The sequence below is a fragment of the Elephantulus edwardii genome, unplaced genomic scaffold (genome assembly GCF_000299155.1).
Source record: "Elephantulus edwardii isolate Elephantulus edwardi_28Jun2011 unplaced genomic scaffold, EleEdw1.0 scaffold00146, whole genome shotgun sequence".
Classification (NCBI taxonomy): Eukaryota; Metazoa; Chordata; class Mammalia; order Macroscelidea; family Macroscelididae; genus Elephantulus; species Elephantulus edwardii.
The window spans coordinates 1741134-1768540 of record NW_006399896.1 but is presented as its reverse complement, the minus strand read 5'-3'; the positions used below and the strand labels follow the sequence as shown (position 1 = coordinate 1768540).

Sequence of the window (27407 nt, the reverse complement as noted above, 5' to 3'; positions counted from 1 at the left end):
CACCTATGGCATAGTGTAGGGCAAGGGTGAGATCCACCATTGTTTATGAGGATGCTTTGGGTCATAGTCAACAGCACCTGATAATTACACCACCTTATGAACCACTAGGACCAGAGTGTCTGCACCCAAAAGGAGGCAGAGCTCAAGGATAAAAGTGGAGGAGAAGGAGCAAGACCCACTTTTGTTGCTTCAAAATTTACCAGTCAAATATCCCCTAAAGAGAAGGATGCAAGGAAGTAGGGAGTGGTCAAGATGAATCAATATCCTTCATTTGAATGCTTGAAGTCAGATAAATAGAGTTTACCACTTCCACCTGAAACTTCTCCCCAGTGTTTTGCATACTGAACCCATTATACCTAGCCACTATGGCTATGAATGGGGAATTGGCAATGGGGACATCTTCTTCAGAGAATATCATCAGAACCTTGTCAACTACAAAGAAGGGATTCTATATCCTCAAAGAAACAGGATGTTGGGCGTGGGGATGAGTAATAAAATTAAAATTCTAAGACTCAGCATAATTTTTTAAAAAATGTTCCTTGAGCAGCCCATTGCTAAAAATTGAAATCTTTGTTTCTTTTCAACAGCCTTGTGAGCTTAATGAGAATAGTATAGCTTTAAGAACTAAGATTTACCCCATCAAACATTAATGGTGTTCAGAAACTATGTTAAAAATCCTACTTGACACATCTAATACGTTTATATCTGTCTGAATCAAAACCAGAAGGAGAAACATGTTAATTTTCTCAACCTTCTGAGAGCAAATATGCAAGATCTCTCAGGCTCACAAAAATATCCAAATACATTCTGCAAGACTTCAACTGCCTTAAAATATAGACTTGCATTTATCTTGGCCACATTAATGAGATCTGTTTGACCAATACATTTATATTTATGATGACTAAGGGCAGATTATGGTTGTTAAAATTTGTCCCAGGGACATGAAAACACTCCTCTGTCATTAATACATTTTGTAATATAAACTATGATGTCAGGTCAACGTAAAGGGTAAAAACATTCCTAAAGTATGCACACATCATTTTTTAAAGCAATTGAGCCTAATGGAATAACAAAGGTCATCATAACAAACCATTACAGCCTTGGTCTTGGCAACTCTGGCCACAGAAGAACCTCCAAGAAACGATCATCATTCCTCCAATGTTATGGCATCCAGACGACAGAAATGGCTCACAAATGAGTCATATGGGTTCAGATCCTCAGTAGCTATGTGAGCACTGGACAATCAATTATTCATGTGTTTACAAAGAGCTTTCCTGGTTGATGTTAACCAGAGCTGCTTGCAAAGAAGAGCTTTCCAGCTGTCCTTGGCCATCCTGAGTCTCTGACTAACAGACTGCTTTAATTGCTGGCTCAGTCATCTGGAAGGTGCCTCTCCTCTGGATCAAGTGAACCCCATCTCACTGAGACTTTATTGGCTGTAAAAATATTAATCAGAAATAATTATGACAGCAATACATTATTTATAGTACACTCAGCAGAAACTCTCTTTCCAAAAAAGAAATAGAAGGTAAGCTTGAATTAGCTCACTGGGGCTCCACCAGGGCGGAGGTCTGGACAGTTGAAGTCATAGGTCAGGGGTTGGTCGAGGGGCATGAGAGAATGAAGGGGAAGCATTAGGGGCTGTGAGCTACAGGAGAGAGGCATGAGGCAGAGAAGATTTTCCTGTAAAAGTGAGAGAGCCTGGCTGTGGACCACCAAGGGTGAAAAGATTGTGGTTGTTGTGTACTGTCACGTTGAAACAGAATCATAGCTGAACGTCCGTCCAGTAGGTTTTCAGACAAAGTAAATTACACAAGAGGAGATTGCTAATTTTCTCCCACAGAGCAGCTGGTGGATTCAAACCACACACCTTTGAGGTTGGTAGCCCAACTCCTTAATTATTACTAAGATTAGATTAGATTGACTAATTGTCATGCATGGGTGAACTTGACTCACTCATCAAAACTGACTAAGAGAGAAGTTGGATGGTAGTTTCAACTGCTACTTTTGTCAATTAGTACAGCCTTTCCGGGACAACAGACAGTGTGATTAAGGCAGCTCTTCTTTCTGAGCTAGTCTGCAGAGCCTGGAACACAGTGGCCCCATCAGCTGCATTTTGACGGAGGGCAGGGGATCAAGGTAAGGGTTTTAAGCATGGCCTCTTCTGAAGAGAGAGCAGTCAGAGGTTACAAGAAGATATCTCAGTTATATTTTCAACTTCTCAATTCCAATAATGTGTATGATACTGAGTCAGATCCCGCCCCCTATCAACCTCTGCTTGAAATTAGATGACTTTATACACTATCGTATTTCACTTTTCCATTTCTAAGAAAGTGGCAGAAATAAACAATGTCTGCTTTAGTTGACATGAGGTTACAGAGTATAGTATGTATATATGTAGTGTACATAGTATACCGTATTATATAAAGTTCATATACACTTTATATGGTTGTCAAGGGCACCAGGACCCCTGGGTTAATTCTTCTTAATGGTTTTGGGGCAATTCTGGATGACAAGCATTACAATGAGCTACAAAGCATTTACTCTGGTTTCTCTTCAGATGGAATAAATCTCGCTTTTTACAATGAGCTGCGAAGGTAAGTCTCTCAGATCAGGCAAATGTGCCCTCTCTGGTATACAATGTGTTCTGTAGAATTTATGAAGGAGTCCTGTTGCTACAGTAGTTTAAACTACTCAACTTCAAACCAAAAAATCAGCTGTTTGAACCCACCTGCCCATTCTGAAGGGAGAAAGGTAAGTAAAGAGTATGGCCTTAGGAACTCTGTGGGGTAGTTCTATTCTCTCCTGTAGGTTTGTTATGAATTGGAATTGACTCAGTGGCAATGTGTTTAGTTGTTTTGAGGATTGGAGCATTTACACCATGAGACATTGCTATAAGTTCAAGATTAAAGTCAGCCTGGATTCTCTTGACTCGTCCCCACCCACCCTACTTTGGCATGAATGCAAGTTTGGAAAATGAACCTGAAGAAAGGAGTGTTTCTCTGGTCTAAGACACTCTTTACACCTCCTTTAACCTTCTTAGCCTCAGACCTATTCTTCTGAACCAATCAGAGGGAAAAGGAGAAAGACAGATGAAGCACCAAATGAGATGCCTTCTCCATGTGCTGGGAGATGCCTCTAGCTCCTCTCCTCTTCCCCTGAATTCACCACTTTCCTAATCAGCATTGTTCACTCCTGCTGGAGCTGTCCCAGGAATAAGAGTGTTTCTCAAAAGCCAGTCAAAGAATTTCAGGAAGAGCTATTTTAAACCCAAAGTTAATATGCTTAGCTGTTAATGGAAAGGCTGGAGTTTCCAGAAGAATGACCACTGAAAACCCTGTGGAGTAAAGCCCTAATCTGACACACGCAGAATCACCCACAGTCAGAATTGACTCAACAGCAATGGTTTTTATTAAATACAGACAAGTGGAATTCTCTACCCCCACCTGTCCATGATTTCCAAGGTGCTACCGTGTCCTTGAAGAGAAAAATGTGCAGAACTTCTCAGATATCTTCCGTGGAGCATTCCTCCAAGAAGATTCTCAGAATCCCAATGGCACCTCAGGGAATATAGTGTTAGATAATAGCACCAATACTACCCTTTAGACCCATAACCCAGTTCTGGTCTGAGAGCTGCTTGGAGCCTTTGACATGACCCTACTATCGCTTCTCTGCATTCTCATGTATTGCTTTGATTTGCCAACTTTCTGTGCTCTTAAAGTGCTTGCCTATTACTCTAGCCTGCCATCAATATTGGTGATAGCCATACCAATGGTTTCCAAAGTCATATATTTCTGATCAAGCTCATTTTACAGGTCTCACCATACTTTTACCCAATTAAGTAGCTTCCCTCATCCTCATCTGCTGAGCCTGAAGCCCCATCACTAAGGGTAGACAGTGAGGAGGGACCTCTCCTACTGTGAACAAGTACCCGATTTCCATTAGGTTCACTTTATTTCTTTGTGTTCTTGCATGCATATCAGTTGCCACTGAGTCGGTTCTGACCCGTGATAATTCCATGTATGTCAGAGTCGAACTGGGCTACATACATATGGTTTTCAATGGCTAGTTTTTCAGAAGCAGATCTATTTCTGTGTGGATTCGAACCTGCAGCCTTTAGCTGAATGTGTTGACCATTTGTATCATTTAGGAACTCCCTTACATGTATAAATTGCTGCTTTTATCTCTTGGCTATGAGTGTCTAACTATTTTCATGTAATAGCTATGAAACCAAGCCTTCCAGGCAGCCCACTGAAGTCTGTACACGGTACTTTTCAAGATCTTCAGCCCTGGGTGTGTATCTCTCTGCCGTAGTAACAGTGTAGAGTTACCACCCAGAATTAAAACACTCATCAAAGGTGGATACTGTGATCTGACCTAGAATGTCAATTACACATGGCTGTAAGAAGATCTTTCCAAGGGCCTTTGATGGCCTATATTTCTGACCCTATATTTCAAGTGAAATTGTGTGTAAATGTTCCGTATCCAAAATAAACGGGGCATCAGCCTGCCTTTGGCATTAAACAACTCATTAAATATAAAATAAACATGAGTTAATGGCTTTTAAATCTCACTGACAGAAAGCTTGGCAACTACTCCAAGATTCTCGAGGTCACTGGAAACTCTCCCTTCAAACAGGAATCTTCTTTGCACTCTGAAGGGCAGAGGGTGACTCCCATCCTTGTGAGGAAGGTGTTGCAGTGCCCCCTTCTGTTTAAAGTTTGCTCTGCAATGGCAGCTTTCCTGGAAACCTGGACACTGTGAACCAAGGGGTCTATGTGAAATGTGGTCTTTGACATTGATTGAGTCATCTTGGGAGGTTAATGTTGCTGCTTACAAAAGGGTTAGAAATTCAGGTCACTGACTACAAATAGCTAAAAAAGCCATCACACAAAATTTGAAAACAGATTTATTTTACTCATATCACCAATTAATGTTTCTAGAAGCAGCAGAAATCAAGGTTTTGCATTGGGGAAATCTACAGCAAAAGGAACTTTTGAAGTAGTCAAAAAGCAAAGATATTTATTTGCTGACTAGGATTCTCTGACCCAAACCATCGTCTTTTCAGTCTTACTTGGTGAGCATGAGAAGATGACATTCTGAAAATCCATGTGTTCAAACAGGTGTTGACAAACAATGTTGAATATACTTTGGACAGACATAGAATGAAGAAGGCAGATTTAGGGGGGGATGGGGAAATGCAACCAGCATTCTCCTTGAAAGTAAGGAGGCTAATATTTTCGTTACTTTGAACACTTCATCAGTAAAGACTGATCATTAATGAAGAGTATGATGTGTCATAAAGGAGAAGGCCAATGCAAATGGGGGAAGCCCCCGTGAGATAGTTGAAGAAAAGGACTCAGACATACCAGGATTATGAAGATGAGCAGGATTAGACAATATTTTTTTCCTGTTATATATGAGAATGTATATATGAGTTGAAGTTCATTTGGCAGCAACCAGCAACAGCAGCCATCAAACTTGACCTCTAACCTCTGATCTTAAAGAGCAGATATTCACAGTGGGTCTTAAATCCTGTGTGCATTCCATCTTGAGTTCTCACGGTCTTGTCAGTAATGTTCCTGGAAGAAACTTTATTGGAAATTCTAGAAACTGTGATTGATGGTCCTTGGCTGCTAAGCAATCGGCTGGAGATTCAAATCCACCCCGCTGTTCTAGGAAAGAAATATCTACCCATCTTCTCCTGTAAAGATGACAGCAAAAAAACCCTACGGGGTTTCCTCTCACTATGTCACTCCGAGTCAAAGTCAACTCGGTGGCACACAGCAACAATGTCTACAGTTGTTGGGCCAATAGGGGAAAGTGATGCTTCAGGTTATTGGAATTAATCCTCCACTTCACTCCAAGTGTAGACAACGAAGGACAGTAATTTATAAACCAGAAAACATATATACTCACGCCTCTTGTAACTTGACCTGGCTTTGCTATTATTATTGTTGTTGTTGTTGTTATCGGTCATCAAGTCAGCCACTAAGTCATGGTGACCCCGGGCACAGCAAAACCAAACTCTGCCTCACCCTGTGCATCCCCATGCTCAGTTGTGGATTGGGCCACTTGGGCCCTCAGGTTTTCATTGACTAATTTTTGGAGATAGATCACCACACCTTTCCTCCTCATTCCCCTTAGTCTAGACGTTTTCTTGAAATCTGTTCAAAATCAGAGAAACACACGAACCTCCACTGAGGACTATAATTATTGAACTCTTATAAAACAAAAGAGAGGAAAAAAACCTGCATGACTCTTGAGGTGAAAAATTTACACTTATGCCCGACAGTCACTCAACAGCAGGTGTTTACCTCAATCCACTTAGTAAGAGACTCTCAGGTGTAGAATGATTATCCAGAATTGCTGATTTTGCCCATTCACCATTCAAAGTCTTTTTGGCAAGAAGTTGGTAATAGTTGCAAATGTTGTTGTTGTTAAGTGCCGTCGAGTCGCAGGCAACTCATAGTGACCGTATGAGGGAGAGTCCTCAACACGTAGGTGTCTCTCATCCTCTCTCCAGGTTCATAGGGTTTTTGGAGGCAAGCTATTACAGAAGTGGATGCCACTCCTCCTTCCGAGTTGCAAATAGTCCAAGTCATTTCCATTTATTTCTAATTTTTGAAACATTTTGAAGAGATTTTAGCTAGGTTCCCAATAGAATCAAGAGAGACACAGTGTCCTTAAAAGTTTCAACTTCATCATCTTCTGGAGTTATAATTTAATCAGTTAGCAAAAAATTAAAGATTTCTTTTTCCCAGCCAATACATAAAGGCTTTCTTTTTCATCTTTTCCAAAGTTTTTGGCAATTTATTTCAAGTTATGCAGTTATATTTCCTCTGATCCACAAGTGTAAGAACATTTTTATCCTATTTTGAGGTAGATGATCAGTCATGAAATAGTGAGCCTGTAAGGACCCCAGGAGTGGCATCCACTTCCTAAACAACATGTCTCCAGAAACTCTATGAACTTTGATAAATATCAATAGTGATAGAAAGGCTTCAGGCCTTTTGTTCATAGAATCACTGTAAGTCATGCTCAACTCGAAGGCAATCAATAACAACAAGGACCCAGAGGCCCCTATGACAGCAAAACCACCTTCCTGAGCACTCTGAGGAAGTGTGCTCATCTACAGCAAAGAAGCAGAGAGCACCGGGAAGCCCCACCACTTCCGTCACTAGAGAACCAGTAGCCAGCTGCCATCCAGCCAACAACTCCTGGGGATCCCACCTGTGTCAGGGTAGACCCTGGCCTCCATAGAGGTTTCAAGAACTAATTTTTCAGACGTAGACAGCAGGTCTTTCTCAAGCTGTCTACATCAAGCTGAATTTCCCACCTTGTCACCAGCACCTGAGGGCGCACCCTCCAAAGCCTCCAATTTTTCAGGACCCAAAACGAAAACCCTCTTACAGACACATTTTAAATCTTTTTAATAGTATCAGCCGAGCTGTTCATTGTCATCAGGAGGCCTTTTCTCCGGCCATCTCTTTTTGTTTTCAAATCCACCAGCTGCTCCGCTGGAGAAGGATGGGCAATCACTTCCTGTGTGATCTACTGCCTCTGAAAACCTGCTGGAGGGTCAGCTATGAGTCAATTCTGACTCGAAGGCACACAACAATAATGACAACCAAGAAGGGAGGGGACTCTGGTGGTACTGTAGTTGAGGCACTTTGCCTGCTAACCAAAAGATGGGTGACCTATTATCCCCCTCTACAGGTACAAGATACGAAAATCTGCTTCCACAAAGGTTCACGGCCTCAGAAATCCTCAGGAGCAGTCCTACTCGGTCCTATTGGAATAGAGTGGAAGCAGTGGGGTGAGTGAAGGAGGCATACAGCCCTCAGACAACGCCTTGTATCCTAGACAGGAGCATTTCAGAGATCCGTTCCTCCCATTCCTCTCGGGTGCCACTGTGGGCTCTCATGTCTTCAGAAAGAGTTTGAATCACAAAGGAGCACACTTCATATTTTGCCTCATGGCAAGGGAGTTTCTGTTTATTTCTGTCTTGCTTTTCACCTAATCCAGATCAGAATCTGACAGCAGTACTGCTCTCATGCCCTGATGTCCACTTTGACACTTCTGCTGTCCTAAATGCAGAAGCATTGTCCACCATGAAGGAGGCATCGAATCCAATAGTGAAAAACCCGAGATCTATAAGAAATTAACATCGTAAGCATTTTCTAACACCCAGGTCCTTTAAGCCTTTGTAAAATGCTAATATCGGTCTTGACAAGAAATAGAGAATAACAAATTGGCATTCTATCTCTATATGGAAGCTATTTCATTTCCACTGAGTGTCCAGTGCTGAGGAGTAATAAATCTTATTTGTTAGAATTTTCTCCTTTCCTCACTTACTTCCACTCGGAAAGGTACGACCTTCTCTTTCTTTTTTTTTTCTTTTCCCTGTTAATGTTCTGTGCTGTCAAGTTGGAATAATTCATAGTTGACCCTCCAGTGGGTCTCCAGACTGTAAATGTCACAGGAGATGGATCATCTTTTTTCAGCAGGGTGGCTGGTGGCTTTGAACTGTATGCCTTTGGGTTGGCAGCACAACTCCTTACCACTTAAGTCACTAGAGCTCCCTTTTCTTTTCCTTAAGTGGTGATAATGAGATGATAGAGATTAGAATTTTGGGATTATTCCACAATCATAATTAAACAGGGATCTTTTTCAGAAGACCATCTTAGGATTTAGTGACTTCCTGAAGTTCTACTAAGTTGGTAATACTGTGATTTTTGCTTTCTGCACTGGAATGCTGAAAACATGAAGACACATGGAAGGCTATGAAAGAAAACAGTTTGAAATCATAGCTATAAAGAAAATTCAGAGCCGTCAGTTCCAAAATACTGAGCTCCAGGTGTAGTCATTTTAAAGGACTTTTTCTTGGGGCATCTGATTTTCCGAGAACTACAGGTTCATCACTAGCCCAGCAAGTACACAGGGTCTCCCACTTTGATTATGCCTGGCTTTTCCAGGACAAAATACTGTCCAAAAAGTGGTAATTGTCCATACAGATTTTTTTCAGAAGGATCACACAGGCGGTAACTGCAACGAGAGAGAAGACAGCGAGTTACAACCTAACAGATTGACTATTCAAACCCTCCTTGGCTGAGGTGAGCAGTCGTCTCACATAGGGCCGCCATATTGCTCACCCATAAAGAACTATTCCCATCAAAGCACAAGAGAACTGAGCACCACAGAGTTTCCATTGTTACATTATATATTAATGCAATATTGTTGGGTCTTTCTTCTGTGGCACAGCTAAATGGTTTGAACTGCCAACCTTTTCAATGAATAGCCCAAGGCAAACTGTTTGTATCACCCAGAGATCTACTAAGTGCTTAATATGCTTGTTCATACTTCCTTTCTCTCCCTTTCTCTCATCTTTCCATCTGGTTTCTCCATTTCTATCATGACCCTTCTACCAGTCCCTCAAGTGTGGAGTTCTAGAGTCATCTTTTATATCATAGCTCTCACTTTTCAAGACTAAATCGGAAGTAAATCCTAAAGTTCTCTTTGTATATATTTTTCATTTGCTTGGTTTTCCCCAACTCCACTGTCAAATTTTATTTGAAGGCTCCTCAGACTATTGGTTTTAGGAGCCATTAAACTGACTCATAACTGACCTTCCAGTGGGTTTTCTGAAGCAGTAAATCCCACAGGAGGAGACTGTCCATCTTTCTCGCCTGGGACAGCAGGTGGATTTGAACTGTGTGACTTTGGGTTGCGAGCACAGCTTCTTACCAGTAGACTACCAGAGCCCAGTACTCCCAATTTAGACTATTAGAACTTCCTAATTAGTCCCTTTTCTTCATTCTTTCCCTCTTTCAATTCAGTGTTAATACTCGATTCTGTTGCTTTCTTGTGTTCTGATCTTATAAACCACAGACTCAGAAGTTTCCAATGGCTCCCTAGTGCCTAAAGAATAACACTCCGACTCTTCAGCCTGTGTGTAAGGCTCTCTACCTGCCCCAGCCTGCTCTTTCAAACCTGTCACCCTCTGCTCCTTGGATGAACGTATGCAGCACTCCACTACTTGCCTCAATGTTCTCGCAGCTTGTTTTGCATTTGACTGGCTCTGTGGTGTCAGCGGGCTGTTCCTCCTCCAGTTCTGTACGTATTCAAACTCTCTATTTCCCTAAAGTTAGCTACTAGTTAGTAGTAGTTATTGTTGTTTACCATCAAGTCTAGACCGACTCATAGGTGACCTTCTAGTGGGTTTTCAGAGGTAGTAATAGCACACAAGGAGAGTGCCCATCCTTTTGCAGAGCAGCTAGCTGGTGGATTCGAACCACATGCTTTTGGAATTGCAGTGCAGATTTTTACCATCGGGCCACCTGTGCTGTCAATTTATACTGACTCTACAAACAACACATCGAAATCCTGTGACATCCCCTCATACTCCACCATGATTATGTCCATTGTTGCAGTCATTCTGTCAGTCCATCTAGTTAAGGGTCTTCCTCTCTTTCACTGACCCTCTGCTTTTCCCATGATGAGTCTTTTTCCAAAGACTGACACTTGCTGACAACACATGCAAAGCATAGGAAACACCTCAGGCAAAGCATAGGAAACACCTCAGAAACCACATCTCCCAGGAAGGAATCCCAGACATCATTCCCCCCTCCTCAGCATTCATATCTTGTCCTGGAGTTAGGATGCATGTCTTATCTATTCTGAAGACTGGGAGTCCTCGGAGAGCAAGCTCTCCATCTCAACCCCTGAAATGTTCACATCTGTATTGGGTCCTAGATCACTGGTAACACAAATGTTTAATAAGATGAAAGTGTGGGGACCAAACACTTTTGTGCAGATAGTGCACATATATTGTTAGGCAGGTGTGAAGCCCTTAGCAAGAATGCACATGCACAAATATATGGGAACAGCACAAGACGCAACATCCTCCAGAAGTAAGTTCCACTTCAGTTTCTCACTTTATTGTTATTATTGATATGTGCCATTGAGTTGAGTATGACCCATAGTGACCCTATGAACAACGTATCTAAAGCCTTTCCTATCTGGTGCCATCCTCACACTTTCTGACACACCAGAACCCAGTCACTGTGTATCCCATAGCCTGTTGCTATCTGGTTGAAGGTCTCTCTTTCACTGACTCTCCACCTTTCCCAAGAATGATGTCCCTCACCATAGAATAGTCTCTGCTAGCAATGTGTCCAAAGTATGTGAGATGAAGCTTTATCATCTTTGCCTCCAAACAGCACTTTGATTGCACTTTTTCTAGACATATCTGTTTATTCTTTTGGCAGTCCATGGGGTTATTCAGTACTCTTTCCCAAGACCACAGCTCAAAGTCATCAATTCTTTTTCTGTCATCCTTATTAAATGTCCAACTCTCAGATGCATAGCGAGTGATTGAAAAGACCATGGCCTGAATCAGGTACACCTTAGTCCTCAAACTGATATCATTGCTTCTCAAGAATTTGTAGAGGTCTCAGATTGAAGATTTTCCCAGTGCAATTCTGATTTCCTGGCTGCTAGCACCAAGGAAGGGAGCTGTGGTGGCCTAGTGGCAAGAAGCTATGCTCCGATCCCCAAGGTACACTGTTCAAGGCCACTAGCTGCTCTATAGGAGAAGGATGGGCAATCTCCTCCCATGCAATTACTGCCTCTGAAAACATGTAGGAGCATCAGCTATGAGTCAATTCCAACTCTACAGGACACAACAACAAACAACAATGCAACAGTACCAAGGATGTTGATTGTGGATCCGAGTAAAATTAAATCATTGACAACTTTAGTCTTTTCTCCATCTATCATGATGCTGCTTGTCAGTCCAGTGGAAAGAATTTTTGTTTTCTTGACGTTGAGATGCACTCCATATTGAAGGCTTTATTCTTTGTTCTTCTGCAACAAGTGTTTCAAGTCCTCACTTTCAGGAAACAAGATTGTGTCATCTGCACAACTTAGATTATTGATTAATCTTCCTCTAATCTTGGGGTCACAGTCTTCCTCATAGAGTCCAATGTCTAGAATAATTTGCTCAGCATACAGATTGAATAGGTATGGAGAAGAATACAGTTTTACATACTTCTTTTTTAATTTTAAATCATGTAGTGTTCCCTTGCTCTGATTACACAACAGTCTCTCAGTTTAGGTATAAGTTTCACATGCTCACAATTAAGTGCTCTGGGATTCCCATTCTTCTCAATGTTACACATATTTTGTTATAATCCACACAAGCAAATGCTTTTGCATAGTCATAAAATATAAGTAGATTCCCCCCCCCCCAGTATTCTTTACTTTCAGCCAGGATCCATCTGACATCAGCAATGATATCTTGATGCCAATGGGCTCTTCTAAATCCTGCTTGAATTTCTGGCAGTTCCCTACCCATGTACTAGTCTAGCCATTTTTTAATGATCTTCAGCAGCATTTTGCTTGCATGTGATATTAATGACATTGTTTGATAGTTTTCACATTCTGTTGAATTACCTTCCTTGGGAATGGGACCAATTATGGTTCTCTTCCAGCCAATCTGTGAGACAGCTGTCCTCCAAATTTTCTAGCATACTCTCAGGAGTTGAAACATGTCAATTGGTATCCCATCGATTCCTGGGGCCTTGCCTTCAGTGCAGCTTCAATTTCTTCCTTCATTACCACTGATTACCATTGAATAAAAAGGGAAGAACTTCATTTCTTAAGCTGAAAGAACTGAAAAACAAATTTAAGCCTCGAGTTGCAATATTGAAGGGCACTCTGGAGGCCTAGTGGCAAGAAGCTGTGTTGTAACCCCAAAAGCAGTCAGTTCAAATCTGCTAGCTGTTCATGGGAGAAGGATTGGGAATCTCTTCCTGTGCAATTAAACTGCCTCTGAAAATCTGCCAGAGGGTCAGCTATGAGTCGGTTTCAGCTTGACGGCACAAAACAACAACAAAACCAACAGGCAATGTGTTGAATGATTCAGGAATATCAAAAGAAGATGGAGGGAATACACAGCAGAGTCACTGTACCAAAAAGAAGTGTCACTGAAAAATTTCAGGTCATACCAGATGAACAAGAGGCATTCCTCACATACACTACCACAAAGCTGTAACATCTTTTATACACACACAAAAAAAAAATTCATAGTGGGCATTACTTGCACTTCATTGTGCTTTAAAAGCAAAAACGTAGCAACAACGGGATTCTAATTCTGTGCTCCAAACCAGAAACTGCTAACGAGAAAGCAGATAGTGAATCTAGACCCTCCCTTCTGGACCTTTTTTCCTGCATTACCCACTCTGTCTGGCCACTGGCTGCTTTATCCACACAGGCTGTTTCACTGGAGCCACCAAAATAAAACATGTGAACAAATGAATGAACAAGTAAACAAATGAGGAATCTTCTACTAATCAGGTTTCTCTCCAGAGGATGTTTTTATTTCTTGATACCATGCAATACCAGACCATTGATTAAAGAGGCTACCCTTTCATACTGTGACTATGAAAGGGTAGCCTCTTTAAGATCAAGAGCAGATCCACTACTTTTTCCCCATTGTGATTTTTATTTTTTTAATTGTAATTTTAGTGAAAGTTTACAATGAAATTAGTTTTCATTACTTTACTCATACTCATTTTCCTGCCTCACCCCTCTCATTCGGTTGGTTTGTAATCTTTGTCTTATTCTAGGTTGTTAATTATCATACACAATTGTGTAATTGTCAATTCACTTCTGATTGTCCTTCCTTCCTTTTATCTATTCCAGTGCAGGGTTCATTATCTATTCTTTTCCTACTCTGCCCCTCCCTGGATCCATTCTATTGTTATGACAGTTGTCTTGGGCAATTTTTGTCCCTTTGTGACCTAGATATTTCACTCAGCATAATGTTTTCCAGACTCATCCATGTTGTGTTATTTGGTTTTCAAGGCTGCACATTATTCCATCGTGTGGATGTACCAGTTTCTCTATCCATTCGTTTGTTGAGAGGCACTTGGGCTTTCTCCTCTTTGTCATTGTGAATGATGCTGCAGTAAACATGAGTGCGCATATATCTTCTTTGTGCCCAGGCTCAGATCAACTGCTTTTACGACTTGTGACTTCTTATTGCTGCAAAGCTCTGTAGCCTGGGGTCACTAGCTCTCATTAGCTGGGGAAGGAATGCTATGCATTTACATGTTGTTGTTGTTAAGTGCCATCGAGTCATAGACGACTCACAGCGACCCTATGAATGAAAGACTTGAGCACTGTTCATAGAGTTTCCAGAGGCAGGCCTTTTTGGGAGTGGATGCCACTCCTGCTTCCAAGCTTGCTTTACTTGGGAAGCTCCACCAAACACTGTCCACCATAGGTAACCATTGTTGCATTTGACACGTCAGTGTCACAGTATTTAGCATCACAGCAACCAGGAGTTACCTCTGTACAGCAAATGGATAGACTAGTGCTATACCTCTTGGAAGAATAGTTGTCAAAAAACAATTTAAACAAGGCCTGTGGGCCACAGATTAAAATCACCCTCCTTGGGCTTGGTAGCATAACTTTCTGTCCACTAGGCCAACATAACTCTATGTTGTCATTGTTATTGTTAAGTGCCATTGAGTTGTATTTGCATAGCACGTGGATATTTATATGTTTTTAAATAAGCAAACATGTATGACAACCAAAACCAAACCAGTAGATTCAATCAAATTGATTCTGATTTATGGCAACCTTCTACTGGGTTGCTGAGACTATAAATAAATCTTCATGAGGAAAAAAAATGAAAAAAGATAAACTAATTGCCATTAAGTGGCAACTGACTCACAGCTGACCTTTGAGCAGGTTTTCTGAGACTGTAATCACAAAAAAGGAGATTGGTGCTAGTGGATTTGAACCAGCAGAGAAGCACAGCCTTTGAGTTCACAGCACAATCCTCTCAAAACCACACTGCCAGAGCTCCCCAGCAGCTCTGCCATATTTCTCCAGAAGTCTATCCTATTTCTCCCATGGAGCACCTGGTGAACACAAAGCACCAATCTTTTGGTTAGCGGCCTTACTTGGAATGCCCTGCACCACCAGAGCTCCATGTATATACATATATGTATACGTATATACATATACATATACATGAATAGTTGCCAAGGAGTCAGTTCTGACTCATGGCCATCTCATGTGTGCTCCACAGGGTCTTCAATGCCACCGGAAGCCTTGTTGCAATGAGTCTATTGTGTCTTCCTTCATATTGAGCAGATGCTCAGCAATGCTTTTCTTCCCCTTGTCAGGCTGCGCTGTGGGAGACTGACATCAGTTAGGAGGAGCGGGTGGTGAGATCTTATTGCTGAGCATTTGAATTCCAGAAGCAACAGCAGCCTCGGGCACCATAAGCAGACAGAAGATGGATCACAGAGGCACAGATCAGCAAGGGTGTTGCTGAAACCACTGTTTGCTGTGTTTCCCATGATTTATGGGAGGGGCTGGGCTTTCTCTGCCCGATTTATGGCCACCTGTCCTGGGGAGGACATAAATTACAGCACCTCTGGCAGTTTAAATCTCAGTGAGAGAGGAGAAGATACCTCAGCTGGTTGCACTGTCTGCTGGGCATTAGAAGCAATTAGAGCCAGATTGTCGGCTGCATCGAGCCTGCAGAAGATCAGGGGAGGGGTAATGGTGCCCCACTACCTGCCCCCTGCCCTCACTTGGGCTTGAGGGTCAATTATTCCCCTTCCATAAACACAGGCACCCAAATGAAGGCAGGCCTAAAATCTCAGAGACTTGGCTTGAACACAAGGAAGCTTTGAGCAGCCCATTATGCAAACTTTCTAGAACCTGAGGGAAAGGATGCCAGACAATAAGTAAGCTTTACAAGGGCCATGAAGTGGGGTGGGGTGGGGCAGGGGAGCAGAGGATGGCCCGGTGGACAAGGAAGTGAGATGTTTTACAGTATACTCGTGTCACATCGTTCCCAATAGTCAAAGGGGAGGGACAGCCCAGGTATGGGCAACAGATGAGTAAATGAAACAAAATGTGGTGGATACACTCAGTTCCTGGGTGGTGCAAACAGCTAATGTATGTTATGGATGTTATGGCTGTTAATGGAAAGGTTGGAGGTTCAAGTACACCTGGAGTTGCCTTAGAGAAAAAAGAAAGAGCCTCAAAAAGGTTGACAAATTGGCTGTAACAATGGGTCAGCATACCCTTGATTGTGAGGATGGCCAGGAGTCAGCAGAGTTTCATTATGATATAGGATCGCTGTGTGAAGAACTGCTAAGATGCCACTTGATAACAATAGCAGCTTCAAGGTGGTAAGTGTGTGGTATTTTCCCAGCTTCCTCATTTCACTGGGTTGCCGCTGCACTAGGCATGTCAATACAAGAGTGAGCTCCCACCCGCCCGTCTTACCTCTTCAGTGTTTCCAGTGGCTCCTTTCTGCTCATGATGCCAGTATCCGGGTCCACAGTAGTTAAAAGACACCTAGACATACACAGAGCATCATGCAAGGTTGCAGGCCTGATTTCTGCCTGCCCTTCACCCTGGCAGGGACGGAAGCATTTTACCTGGTACAAGCTATCACCCTTTTCAGTTCCACGTCACCAATACGAAGATCCTTCCATGAGTCCTGGGGGACAAAGTACAGAATCACATGAGCTTTCTAGGCACCTGTAGAGACATGGTCCATTAAGCCACCACCATTGAGTCACTTCCAACTTATAGTGACCCTATATATAGGACAGTGCACCCCTGCCTCATGGGATTTTCAGGACTATGATTTTTTTTTTTAAGTTTTATTATCTTCTGTGTGTACTATCAAACCGGATCTGACTGGTACAGGAGGAGATTGTCCCTCCTTCTCCAGCAGAGCATCTGGTGGATTCAAACTGTGTACTCTGGGATTGCAGTGCAGCTTCTTGCCACTAGGCCACCAGAGCTCCCTAAGACTATGATCTTTATAGAATCAGACTCTTACATCTTTCTCCCACGGGGCAGCTGATGGGTTCAGAGAGTTGGTGGATTTGAATCACTAACCTGTTAGTCAGCAGCCAAGCCCTTAACCATGGCACCATTAGAGTTTCTGAATAGAATCAAATCCTAGACAATATTTGATAAATGTGTTCATTGATCAATTTGCTTAGGGTTTTTATTACTTGTTGTAACTGGTTATGTTGAACAAGCCTGCCCTGTACTTTGTTGTTCACAAGTTCCCAGGCTTGGAACTTTGACAGTGACACTGGTGGCTTGGTCCATAGGAAGTCACACTGCCAACTCAACATCCGAGCTTCTGTAGAGGTTTGGACCTACCAGGCACTCCTCTGGTGAAAGAGAGAGATGGACAACCTCTTCCTGTACGATTTACAACCTTGGAAACCCACTGAAGGGTCAACTATGAATTAGAATCAGCTGGGTGACAATGAGAGAGAGAGAGAGGGAGAGCACATTACTGGTAAAAGTACGGTAAGATTTATTTTTAAATCATTTTAACAAGACAGTCTGTGAAGCTGAAGGGAAAATAGCTGGAACAGCTACAATCTATACTGTGCATTTCCTTATGAGAGAGCAGTGTGTGTGCAAACACATACCCCAAAATTACAGAATTTTGAAAAGCTGTCAAGTAGCTTATATTCTGACTCAAGATGAGCCCATGAGTCAGAGCAAAACTGTGGTCTGTTTGTGTTTGCTTGTTTGGACTTCTTTTTTTGGAAGGAGATTGCCAGCCAGGTCTTTCTTCCACAGCACCCTGAAGGAGGGGAGGAAATCTAGGGAACCAGGCCTCCTAAGCTTTTCATTCACAGCAAGCCCTTAACCCTAAGAACCACACAGGGACTTCAAAGGCACAAAGGGAAAGAATGAGAGTTTGTTTTCATTAGCAAATTGGCTCCACAATCAACACTGTTGGCACTAGCAGCCAGGAAATTAAAAGACTTATTGCAATGATGTCAGTCTGGAGACTAAGGTGCACCTGATACGGGCCATGGTCTTTGTAATCACTTGCTGTGCATCAGAGACTTGGACAATGACTAGGAAGGATAGAAGGAGAATTGATGCCTTTGAGCTGTGGTGCTGGAGAAGAGAACTGAGGGTACCATGGACTGCTAGGAAAACAAATAGATTCATCCTGGAGAGGGTGAGACCAGGCTGCTCCTTGGAGGCAAGGATTCTGGAGCTTCATCTGACATATTTTAGACATGTTGCAAGAAGGAACCAGTCCTTGCAGAGGGACATCATGCTTGGGAGGGTGGAGGGACAGCATAGGAGTGGAAGACCCTCGATGAGATGGACTGATTCAGTCACTGGGGTAATGGGGCTAGGTGTGTCAGAGACAATAAGATTGGCACAGGATAGAGCAGGCTTTACGGCTGTTGTACATAGGGTCTCTAAGAGTCGCAGGTGACTCAATGGCACATAACAACAAACAACAACGAGAAGTATTTCTAGATCATTCCTGTGTGCGATGTTAACTTCAGAGGAATGAGTCACAGGCATACAAGGTAAAAGGACAAGTGAATCAGTCTTAAATACAACCATAATGTTTATTAGAATTAAAGATGAAGAGACTTTGACTTTTGCAGTTTTGGACACATCACCATTAAAAACCAATCAATCAATAAGGAGGATATCATGTTGCGTAAAGGGAGGATCAGTGAAAACCTGAGATACTCTTAATGAAATGGACTGACACAATAACTGCAGCAATGAGCTCATGGGACCAGGCAATGCCTCCTTCTGTTATATACTGATCCCATGAGCCAGAGCTAACTCTCACAAGAACACCAGGGTCCCAAAGGCCCACAATTACCTCCTCATACACACCACATCCTGAAATCACAATATTGGGCCTGAAGTTGGTGGCTTTAACTTTCTTCTCCAGTCTGGAGTTAAGATCTGCCAAGGATGCCTCAGAAAGAATCAGGTACGGGCTGGCATCAGGATAAGCAATCTGAGGAGACAGGAATGGTTATGGAAAGTGTTACAAGCAAGCTTCTCAGAGGTGGCGTGTATCTCGTATTTGGTAACACAAGACACACACCCACACAGCACCTTTCTCAATATTTCTCTGGTTCTTTGTTGTAGAATGCCACAGTGGCTCAGAAACCTTTCACAGTCTTACAAATCATGGGATCTGCGTGCTGGAGTAAAGAGGCAGTGGTCTCGGAATACTAGGTATATGCTCTGGTGGAAACCGTATCATCTTTCAAGTCTTTGTTTGCTCAAATTCTTTATAAAATACTTGGACTGAATGACCTCATTGTATTTTATAAAAAACCAAAGGCCCAGTCCTTGGCTGCTAAGTTGATTCTAACTTAGCAACCCTATAGCATAGAGTAGACTTGTCCCACAGAACTTCCAAGGCTGTGATCTTCATAAAAGCAGAATGCTACCACATCATTCTCCCGAGAAGCCTCTGGTGATTTTGAACTGCCAGACTTTCAGTCAGCAGCTGAGTATCTAACCAATGTGTCAACCAGGCTTCTATGTTTGGTAAGAACATTTGCTAACTCCATGAATACTTATGTTTTATGTAACCTGTAAATGAATGTTAAGTGCCTAGGCTAACTATAATTTTTAAAATGAACCATAGTAAAGGTAGTGTTCATTGCTGCCAATTCTACTTTTATTATTAATTCTTAAACATTATTCCTTTAAGGGTGGATGGCATTAATTTTAAGTCCAACACTATTCCAGTTTGCACAACTGTAGCCCAGCACACACGTTGGTGGTGTAGTCTGTAACAAGTTGCTTTGTTTTGAATCCATCAATAGCTCCATGGGAGAGAAATGGGTAGCCCTTTATATTACGAATTACGGCTTCAGAAACCCAATGGAGGATCAATTGTGGGTTGGAACTGACTCCATGGCAGTGAGTTGAGTTTTGAGCTGTTGAACCTGACACACAATTATAATCTGTGTGTGTGTAATCAAGAACTCCCCACACAACTATGTGAACAACGTGTTTATGTAGACGTTTTTAAACCATGTGGTTGTTGTGTGCCCATAAATGGCCCGCCAGCGGCAGTATATCACACAGGAGGAAATTTCCCATCCTTCTCCTGCAGAGCAGCCCATAGCACACCAAAATCCTCACATAAAAGATAACAGACATAGATGCTCATGGGCAAAAATCCAAGAGAATTCCCCAATAAAGGAACACAAGGAAAGGATTATTTGGCCTATTGCTTATGTTCTACAGTCACTGATCAGGCCAAACTACCCCAGTGACAACCTGGGAAAATGGCAGAGCTGTGTTCCTGACTGAGATGCCATTTGTGACCAAGGAGCTTAAGGCTCCACCCTTGGAGGAAGCCTTCCTTCACAGGGTACACCAAAGGTTAAGCCCACCAATGCCCCTCTAACCTTCTCACTGGGACGGAATGCCTTCTTTATTTGGTGAGAATTTCTTGGTTGCATGTGAGGTTCAAAATGCACAAGGCGGTAGGGCTGTGTCTTCAGGAAGCTGGTTATCCACTCGGCCGCTGCATCACCACAGTCCCTTCCCTCAATGTCCAGACTGTGCACTCTGTGGGGTGGCAGGAACAAAGCACAGACACGGCTTTGACAATCTTGGGATACTAACATATCCTACACCTGTCAAAGGGCTATAGTTTTGTGATTAATTTACTTGTTAAAACTTCCTTTCTCCACTTTTGAGATCCCTATGATTAGCTGGATTGAAGCTCAACATTAGGAAAACAAAGATTCTCACCACTGGGCCAATTGACAGCATCATGGTAGAAAGGGAAGAGATTGAAATTATTAACAGCTTCAGTTTGCTTGGCTCCACAATCAACACTCTTGGTACCATCAGGCAGGAAATTAAAATATTAATTACTTTGAGAAAGTCTGCTGTCAGAGACCTCTCCAAAGTACTGTAGAGCAATAATGTCAGTCTGGAGACTAAGGTGCACCTGATACAGGCCATAGTCTTTGCCATTACTTGCTTTGCATCAGAGATTTGAACAATGAATAGGGATGATAGAAGGAGAATTGATGCCTTTGAGCTGTGGTGCTGGAGGAGAGTATTGAATATACGAGGGACTGCTAGGAGAACAAACAGGTTTGTCCTAGAGACGGTGAGACCAGGCTGCTCCTTGGAGGCAAGGATTCTGAAGCTTCATCTGACTTACTTTGACCTTGTTGCAAGGCAGGACCAGTCCTTGCAAAGGGACATCATGCTTGGGAGGGTGGAGGGACAGTGCAGGAGAGGAAGACCCTCAATGAGATGGATTGATTCAGTGACTGGGGTAAAGAGGGTAGGAGTGTCAGAGACAATGAGTTTGGCACAGGATAAAGCAGAGTTTAGGGCTGCTGTACATAGGGTAGCTATGAGTTGTAGGCTGTTTGCCTAAATAATCCATATAAAAGGCCTAACTTCTCTGTGTCATTAATAGCCTGCATGGTTTGTAGAAAATCAAGTAGTAATCTCAGCTGTGAGAACAAGTATGCTTCATGACATTTGAAGGTGATTTCACAGACACTCAGCCCCTCCCAGCAGCAGCAACTCATCAGAATTTAGGAAGGTGTAGTGTGAGGTTTCAACTGTTCAAAGACCAGCAGCCAGCCCGAACCCAGAATTCCTCTGATCTTTGCTGTCAGAATCTCGGGCTCCACAGCCTGTCTAAGCCTTCTTCTCATTTTGCAATTTCCAAACCCACCCTTGTTTAGTCTTCAGAACAGGGACCAAAAAGTCTGGATGGGATCACGAAAAATAATAATAGCTCCCACATAATTCCCAATGAACTAATAACTATATGAAAAAATCAATTTCCCAAGAAAACAGAGGTAAAACTAACCATAGCAAACAAACATGATGCACAAATTACCGATTAATACGTTAAAAGATTTTCTCTTTTTCAAGTAAAAATGAAATCCATAAAATATTATCATTTCCTCCTGATTAACAACAAACTTTTAAATGCCATGTTGAGAACATAACTAGGCAGATAATGCTCATAAGCCAGTAAAACAGTTCTCCAGAATAAATCAGCAACACATATCAAAGTTTATAAAATATATCTCCTTTACTAGCAAAACCACTGCTAGAATTTTTTTCTGTTAGGAAATAGTTAAGAAGACATATGAACAAAGATCTATGCCAATATATTAATCATGTTATTCTTCATGCCTAGAAAAAGTTGACACAAACCAAAATATTAATTTTAGGGTACAGTGGTGAATACTTATGCAAATGTTATAATTAGTATATCTGAAAAATTTTAAGCTATATTTAAAAATGTTGAGCATAACAACTTATAGTAAACAGTATTTAAGGCTTGGCTTTTTTGGTATTATTTTAATTCGGTTTGAAAGTATTAGATACAGACTAAGTAAAATATGCCAAAATATAAATTGCCATTATCTCAAATGACTCTCCTTTGATTTTCATTTTTCTCAATAATGTATATGCATTACTTTTGAAATAAGAAAACCTATCAAACAATTAAAACATCATAATGGCCCAAACTCTAAGACATTATATTAATTATACTGGCACTGAACTCTGAACTTTGGGGGTATTTGTACATTACTCAGCTAACTGGACTTTTGACACTTTTTAATATATTTCCCATGTAACATTCACATTGCATATAAAATTTGCTTTGCCTGTTTTTTTAATGAAAGTTTACAGAGACTTTAGATTTCCATTCATTCATTTTTGCACATTTTCCTCCTAGTTGACTCCTCTCCCTCCCTCCCTCGCTTTTCTCTTTGAGAAGAAAAAAAAACCTTTCATTGTTAATACAATCCCCATTCACCCCCAATCCACTCCACTATGCAGCTTTCACTCTGGACTCTTGTCGTGACAATAATACCTAATCATATATTCCTCCCGCCTTTTAAATCAACATATAGAAATGTAACCAGAGGATAATTAGCAAAAACTTTACTTTGCCCACAATGGGATGAAAACTCCAAAGGAAACAATATTTCTTCAAAGTAAAGCAACTTCTTTCCAGAATAATGTCTTCTTAGCATCTCTCAGATGCTGAGGAAGGACCGCGATGTGTGTCCTCGTGGCTGAATCACGGCTTCACCTGTCACAGGATGCACAGGGAGCAGGTGAATGCAGGCTGGTCCTCTCCTCCTGGGCACTAACATCCTCTGTTGTGAACTGCCTTTCATCAGAATGAAATATCACAGGTCACATGGGCACGTGCAACCCCCTGCCTAACTCAGGTTCAGAAGATACTCAGTCTCTCCAGGCATAATCGGGAAGGTCCTGTGAGGATGCCTTTTCTAGGACATTTTTCTGCAATCATATCCATCATTCTTGTCTTTTATTCTTTAGTTGAATTATGAACAGAAGAAAAGTTCATGCACAAAATCCACTTTTTCCACTTCAATTCAGACATGAGTTGTTTCTTCCTCTACCCTTCACCACCCAGAGCTAAGTCAGAGTTCACAGGTCAAAGGGCACAGACTACCAGGTCTGCACAAGTTATAGCCACCAGTCAAAAATTCCCAAATTCCCAAGACCTCTTACTTCAACATAAAACCCAAACCAAGCTAAACTACTGTTGAGTCGATTTTGACTCATAGTGACTCTCTGGGACAGAACAAAACTGTCTCACAGAACTTCCAATGTATGGAATGTATGTCCAATCAGACATAAACAGAGAAGACAGCCTTCTTCCACGAAGTAACAGGTGGTGTCAACCCACAACATACCCATTAGAAGCCAAGTTCTTTAACCTCTGTACCACCAGGTTGTCTTTATTCCTACATGCTGGCTACAAATGTGGCGTTCTCCTGTAATGCCTTTAGAATGCTAAGCCGTCTGAGGAGATCGTCAGTGTAAAAATAGTGTAGTGGGCTTGGAGCAGGCAACATCTGACCTCTACTGACTTCATAAGAAGTAAAAATCCCCATTAACAAGAAGAGCACAAAGCTGATTTGCATGAGGTCAGACATGCTTCACATACTTGTAACAATTTTGGCAAAAACCATCCCTCCTAAGGCCCTCACTACCTCTCTTCTAGATTCAAGAATCCATTGCAATGGCATCACAGAATCCACAGACAGTATGCATGGTTATGAGGGGTTTTTAGGGCAGTAACAGGCTTAGGAACACGCAGGATACAATGTTAGTCAGAACAGCCTCTTCTCAGAGTACTCACAGGCAGCCCTCTCTCTTGATCTTCAGTTTCATGATCTTGGCCTCTGTCCTGCACAGGTGTTTCAAAGCTCCTTTAGCTCTGCCAGTCATGTGTCACTTGGAATTTGTCAGTTAATCTAGGCCAGTTTAGGTAAGAAGACCTCACTTTCCCGGCAAATTCTCCAAAGTACCTACTTCACCAGCAGGTACTCAGTGTTTGCCTGCTGTTTCTCCCTCTCTTTCTCTGGATTAGAAGCCCATCACTCAATCTCACACTAGTTTCTCTCCTCCACCTCTGTTCCTATCACTGCTATTACCACTACTATCACTGCAACCATCTTGACTCATATTTTCTCTTTGCCCTTGAGATTCACAGGAATCTCAAGCCCAAAGGCTCTATTCACTGGTTCTTCTTTCTAGATGGTAGTAAGGCCTCTGGTTTCCACCTCTGGGCTGTTTAGTTTAAGCCTGGCTGGATGACAAAACTGACCAAACCCATATTAGTATGATAGAGATGTTATTTTTTCTTTTTTTATTAATTTTAATGACAGTTTACAGAGACTTAGGGTTTCCATTCATTCATTGTTGCACTTTTCTCCCTACCCACTCCCTCCTCCCCAATTTGTTCTTCTCTTTTAAAAGTAAAAGGAAGGGAGCTCTGGTGGCCTAGTGGCAAGATGCTGCACTGCAATCCCAGAGATATGCGGTTCAAATCCACCAGATGCTCTGCTGGAGAAGGAGGGAGCAATCTCCTCCTGTACCAGTCAGATCTGATTTGAGGATACACGTAAAAATAATACAATTTTTAAAAAATGCAGGTCTGCAATGAATGAATGGAAATCCAGAATCTCTGTAAATGTCCATTAAAACTAATAAAGTAGAAGTAAAAGAAAAATTCTCTTATTGTTTTACAATCCCTCCCCCCAAGTCCGCTCCACTGTATAGCCTTTGTTCTGGACTCCTGTCATGACATATATCCCTTATATGACATAATCATATATCCCTTTTAAACAGTTCTTTCCCTCATCTGTCTCAATGCAGGATACATCATTCATCCCCTCTTTCTCAGTCTTCCCTCAATCCTGATATCAATCCCGTTTTACAACAGTGGCCCTATGGAATATTTGTCCTTTTGAGCCTGAGATATTTCACTCAGCATACTGTCCTGCAGGGTCACCTGTTTTGTATAATATTTCATGAGTTCTTTGTTTTTCAATGCAGCACAGTATTCCATTGAGTGAATATACCAGAACTTCTCTATCCATTCATTTGTTGATGGGCACTTGAGTTGTTTCCAATTATTTGCTATTGTGAACAAAGCTGCGATAACACGAGTGTGCAGAGATGTGATTTTTATGGTCCCTTCTGAAATGTGCCATTGGCCTCATTTACAATATTACTATGCTATTTAATCTCCTTGTTGTTGTTTATGTGACATTGTGTTAGAACCGACTCATAGCTGAACCCTTCAGCAGGTTTTCATAGGCAGTATATTGAACAGAAGTTTATTGTCCATCTTTCTCCCATGGAGCAGCTCCTCAGTCTGACCATAGGGTGAAAGGTGCAAAGCCAGTGTCCAGGAAAGCCATATTATCTAATACACTGGAGCATACCAGGCCTCTTTCCTTCTAATCTATCCGCTCCAACTATACTCTCAGGTCTAAGAGTCACTGGAATTATTCATAGAACTTGTGAAAAGCGCTATCCTTACATATTCAACTTTAATAAAACATAAAAGAATGCAAATGAAGAGACACATAAGGCAAGGACTGGGAGAGTCCCTAAAGCTCAATTTCCATATCCCGTAAAAGGTTGCACCACACTCCCACCTGCACGGATATCTCTCATCAACCAGGAAGCCTTGCATCTAGTGCCTTTATTGGCTTCATTATGTAGTCAAGAGTGGGGCCTTATTGCATAGGCATGTTTGGTTAACTCTTGCCCTCCTCCTGATATACAACCACAGAATGGTCTCCCCAGGAAGGACTGCTCCACCCTTAGCATAAATCCTCAAGAGTGGTCTGGAGACAGAGATTAAAAAGCACATCCCCACCCCAACTCAAGAAATTCCCAAGATTTAGAGTTATCTCTCAAGAACCAAATTATTTTGGGTAATGTTAAATCTTCTACCTCATAAATTGTTTTCCCCTTGCAACACGTCGATATGCACGTCACACAGTTTTCCAGATGAAAACTCACCCCCACAAGAACACAAATGTCTGAAGCTACGCTATCATTTTTCCTTCTTTACGGTCTTCTCCATGGTGCAGAGGATGACTCTGCATACTGTGTGTTTATCAAAGATGGTTAATGATCATTAGCGATTGTTTTCTCAGCTCTTCTCCACAGTTAGTGCTTTGGGAATAAGCCACCAGGCAAAAGCCTGTCCTTCCTTACCTGCATTTGCGCACCGGGTTTGCAGTGGGCGTTTTGATGGGCAGTAGCAGGTCCTTTGTGTAGGCTGCACTGAGAGTCAGACAGTCACCGTCGCAGGTCAGGGAAATCAGAACCAGGCGAGGTTCCTGTCTAGCCGTAACCATGTTCCCGTCTTCATTGATCACAAGCCAAAACCTGACATTTTCAAAATAGAACACTTGTGTAAGTCAACTGACCAGGCAGCCAGGCCTTGTGGGAACTTCAGAAATACACAGTCACCTCTGGTTTCCTCCCCTTAAACCTGGAGGGAGGGAGAGAGAGAGAGAGAGAACGCACCCATACATCTGTTTCTGTCTCTCTCCTGGCCTGAGTCTTTCATGGTTATTAGTTCAGCGGCAAAGCAAACCTGAGTCACCAGCCTGCTCCAAAAAGGGTTAAGTCATCCTGCAAGCATCTGACATATAATATTTGCAGAACATTTTTAACTACTTTATGACATAGATAAATTCGTTAAAAATTGATCCTTTTGGAATGTTTCATAATTAAGAAGCTAAACCAATGAAGAAGGAATCAAGATAACACAAAGAAAACAAAAATGAATTGAGGGGGGAGAGATACAAGCATAGACACAAAGAGATTAGAAAACTCACAATGTGATTATTTTCTCTTTATCAAAAAATCTGAAAGTTGGGGGAACCTAAGAAAAGAGGCGATAAATAACGTCTACTGCATTGAAACAGACGAAGGAGAGAACTGTTTAAACGGAATATAAGATTAGGTATTATTTTCATGACAAGATTACAGAAAAAGAAATGCATACTAAAGTGGACTATAAACTGGGGGGGGGTTGTAGAACAATGAATTTTTTTTTCTTCAAAGAGAAAAATGAACTGGGAGGGAGGGGTCAGCAGGGAGGAAAATGTGCCACTTACTATGAATGAATGGGAAAATATTAAATGGAAAGAATATGCTGTAAAAATATATGTTGCATTAAAAATCATTCATAAACAAATTTATAAAAAAAATAG

The 27407-nt window shown here is 41.8% G+C and overlaps 1 protein-coding gene across 1 annotated transcript; it reads right to left on the bottom strand.

Annotated features, from left to right (window-relative positions):
• Positions 1-8924: 8924 nt before the first annotated feature.
• On the bottom strand, positions 8925-26543 carry MARC1 (mitochondrial amidoxime reducing component 1). Its single transcript, XM_006894543.1, has 7 exons — positions 26401-26543; positions 20265-20427; positions 18710-18850; positions 17648-17669; positions 16473-16563; positions 16318-16389; positions 8925-9048 (listed from the first exon to the last, which is right to left on the bottom strand). The coding sequence occupies exons 1-7, from the start codon at positions 26541-26543 to the stop codon at positions 8925-8927; spliced, it is 756 nt and encodes a 251-aa protein (XP_006894605.1).
• Between the last annotated feature and the right edge of the window lie 864 nt (positions 26544-27407).

Coding starts and splice junctions, on each gene's coding strand:
- MARC1 (XM_006894543.1), bottom strand. CDS start 26,543: ATGGTTACGGCTAGACAGGAACCTCGCCTGGTTCTGATTTCCCTGACC. Junction 17,670..18,709: donor GATGTGGTGTGTATGAGGAG/GTAATTGTGGGC, acceptor CTGGTTCCCTAG/ATTTCCTCCCCTCCTTCAGG. Junction 9,049..16,317: donor CCACTGGAAACACTGAAGAG/GTAAGACGGGCG, acceptor CTCTCGTTGCAG/TTACCGCCTGTGTGATCCTT.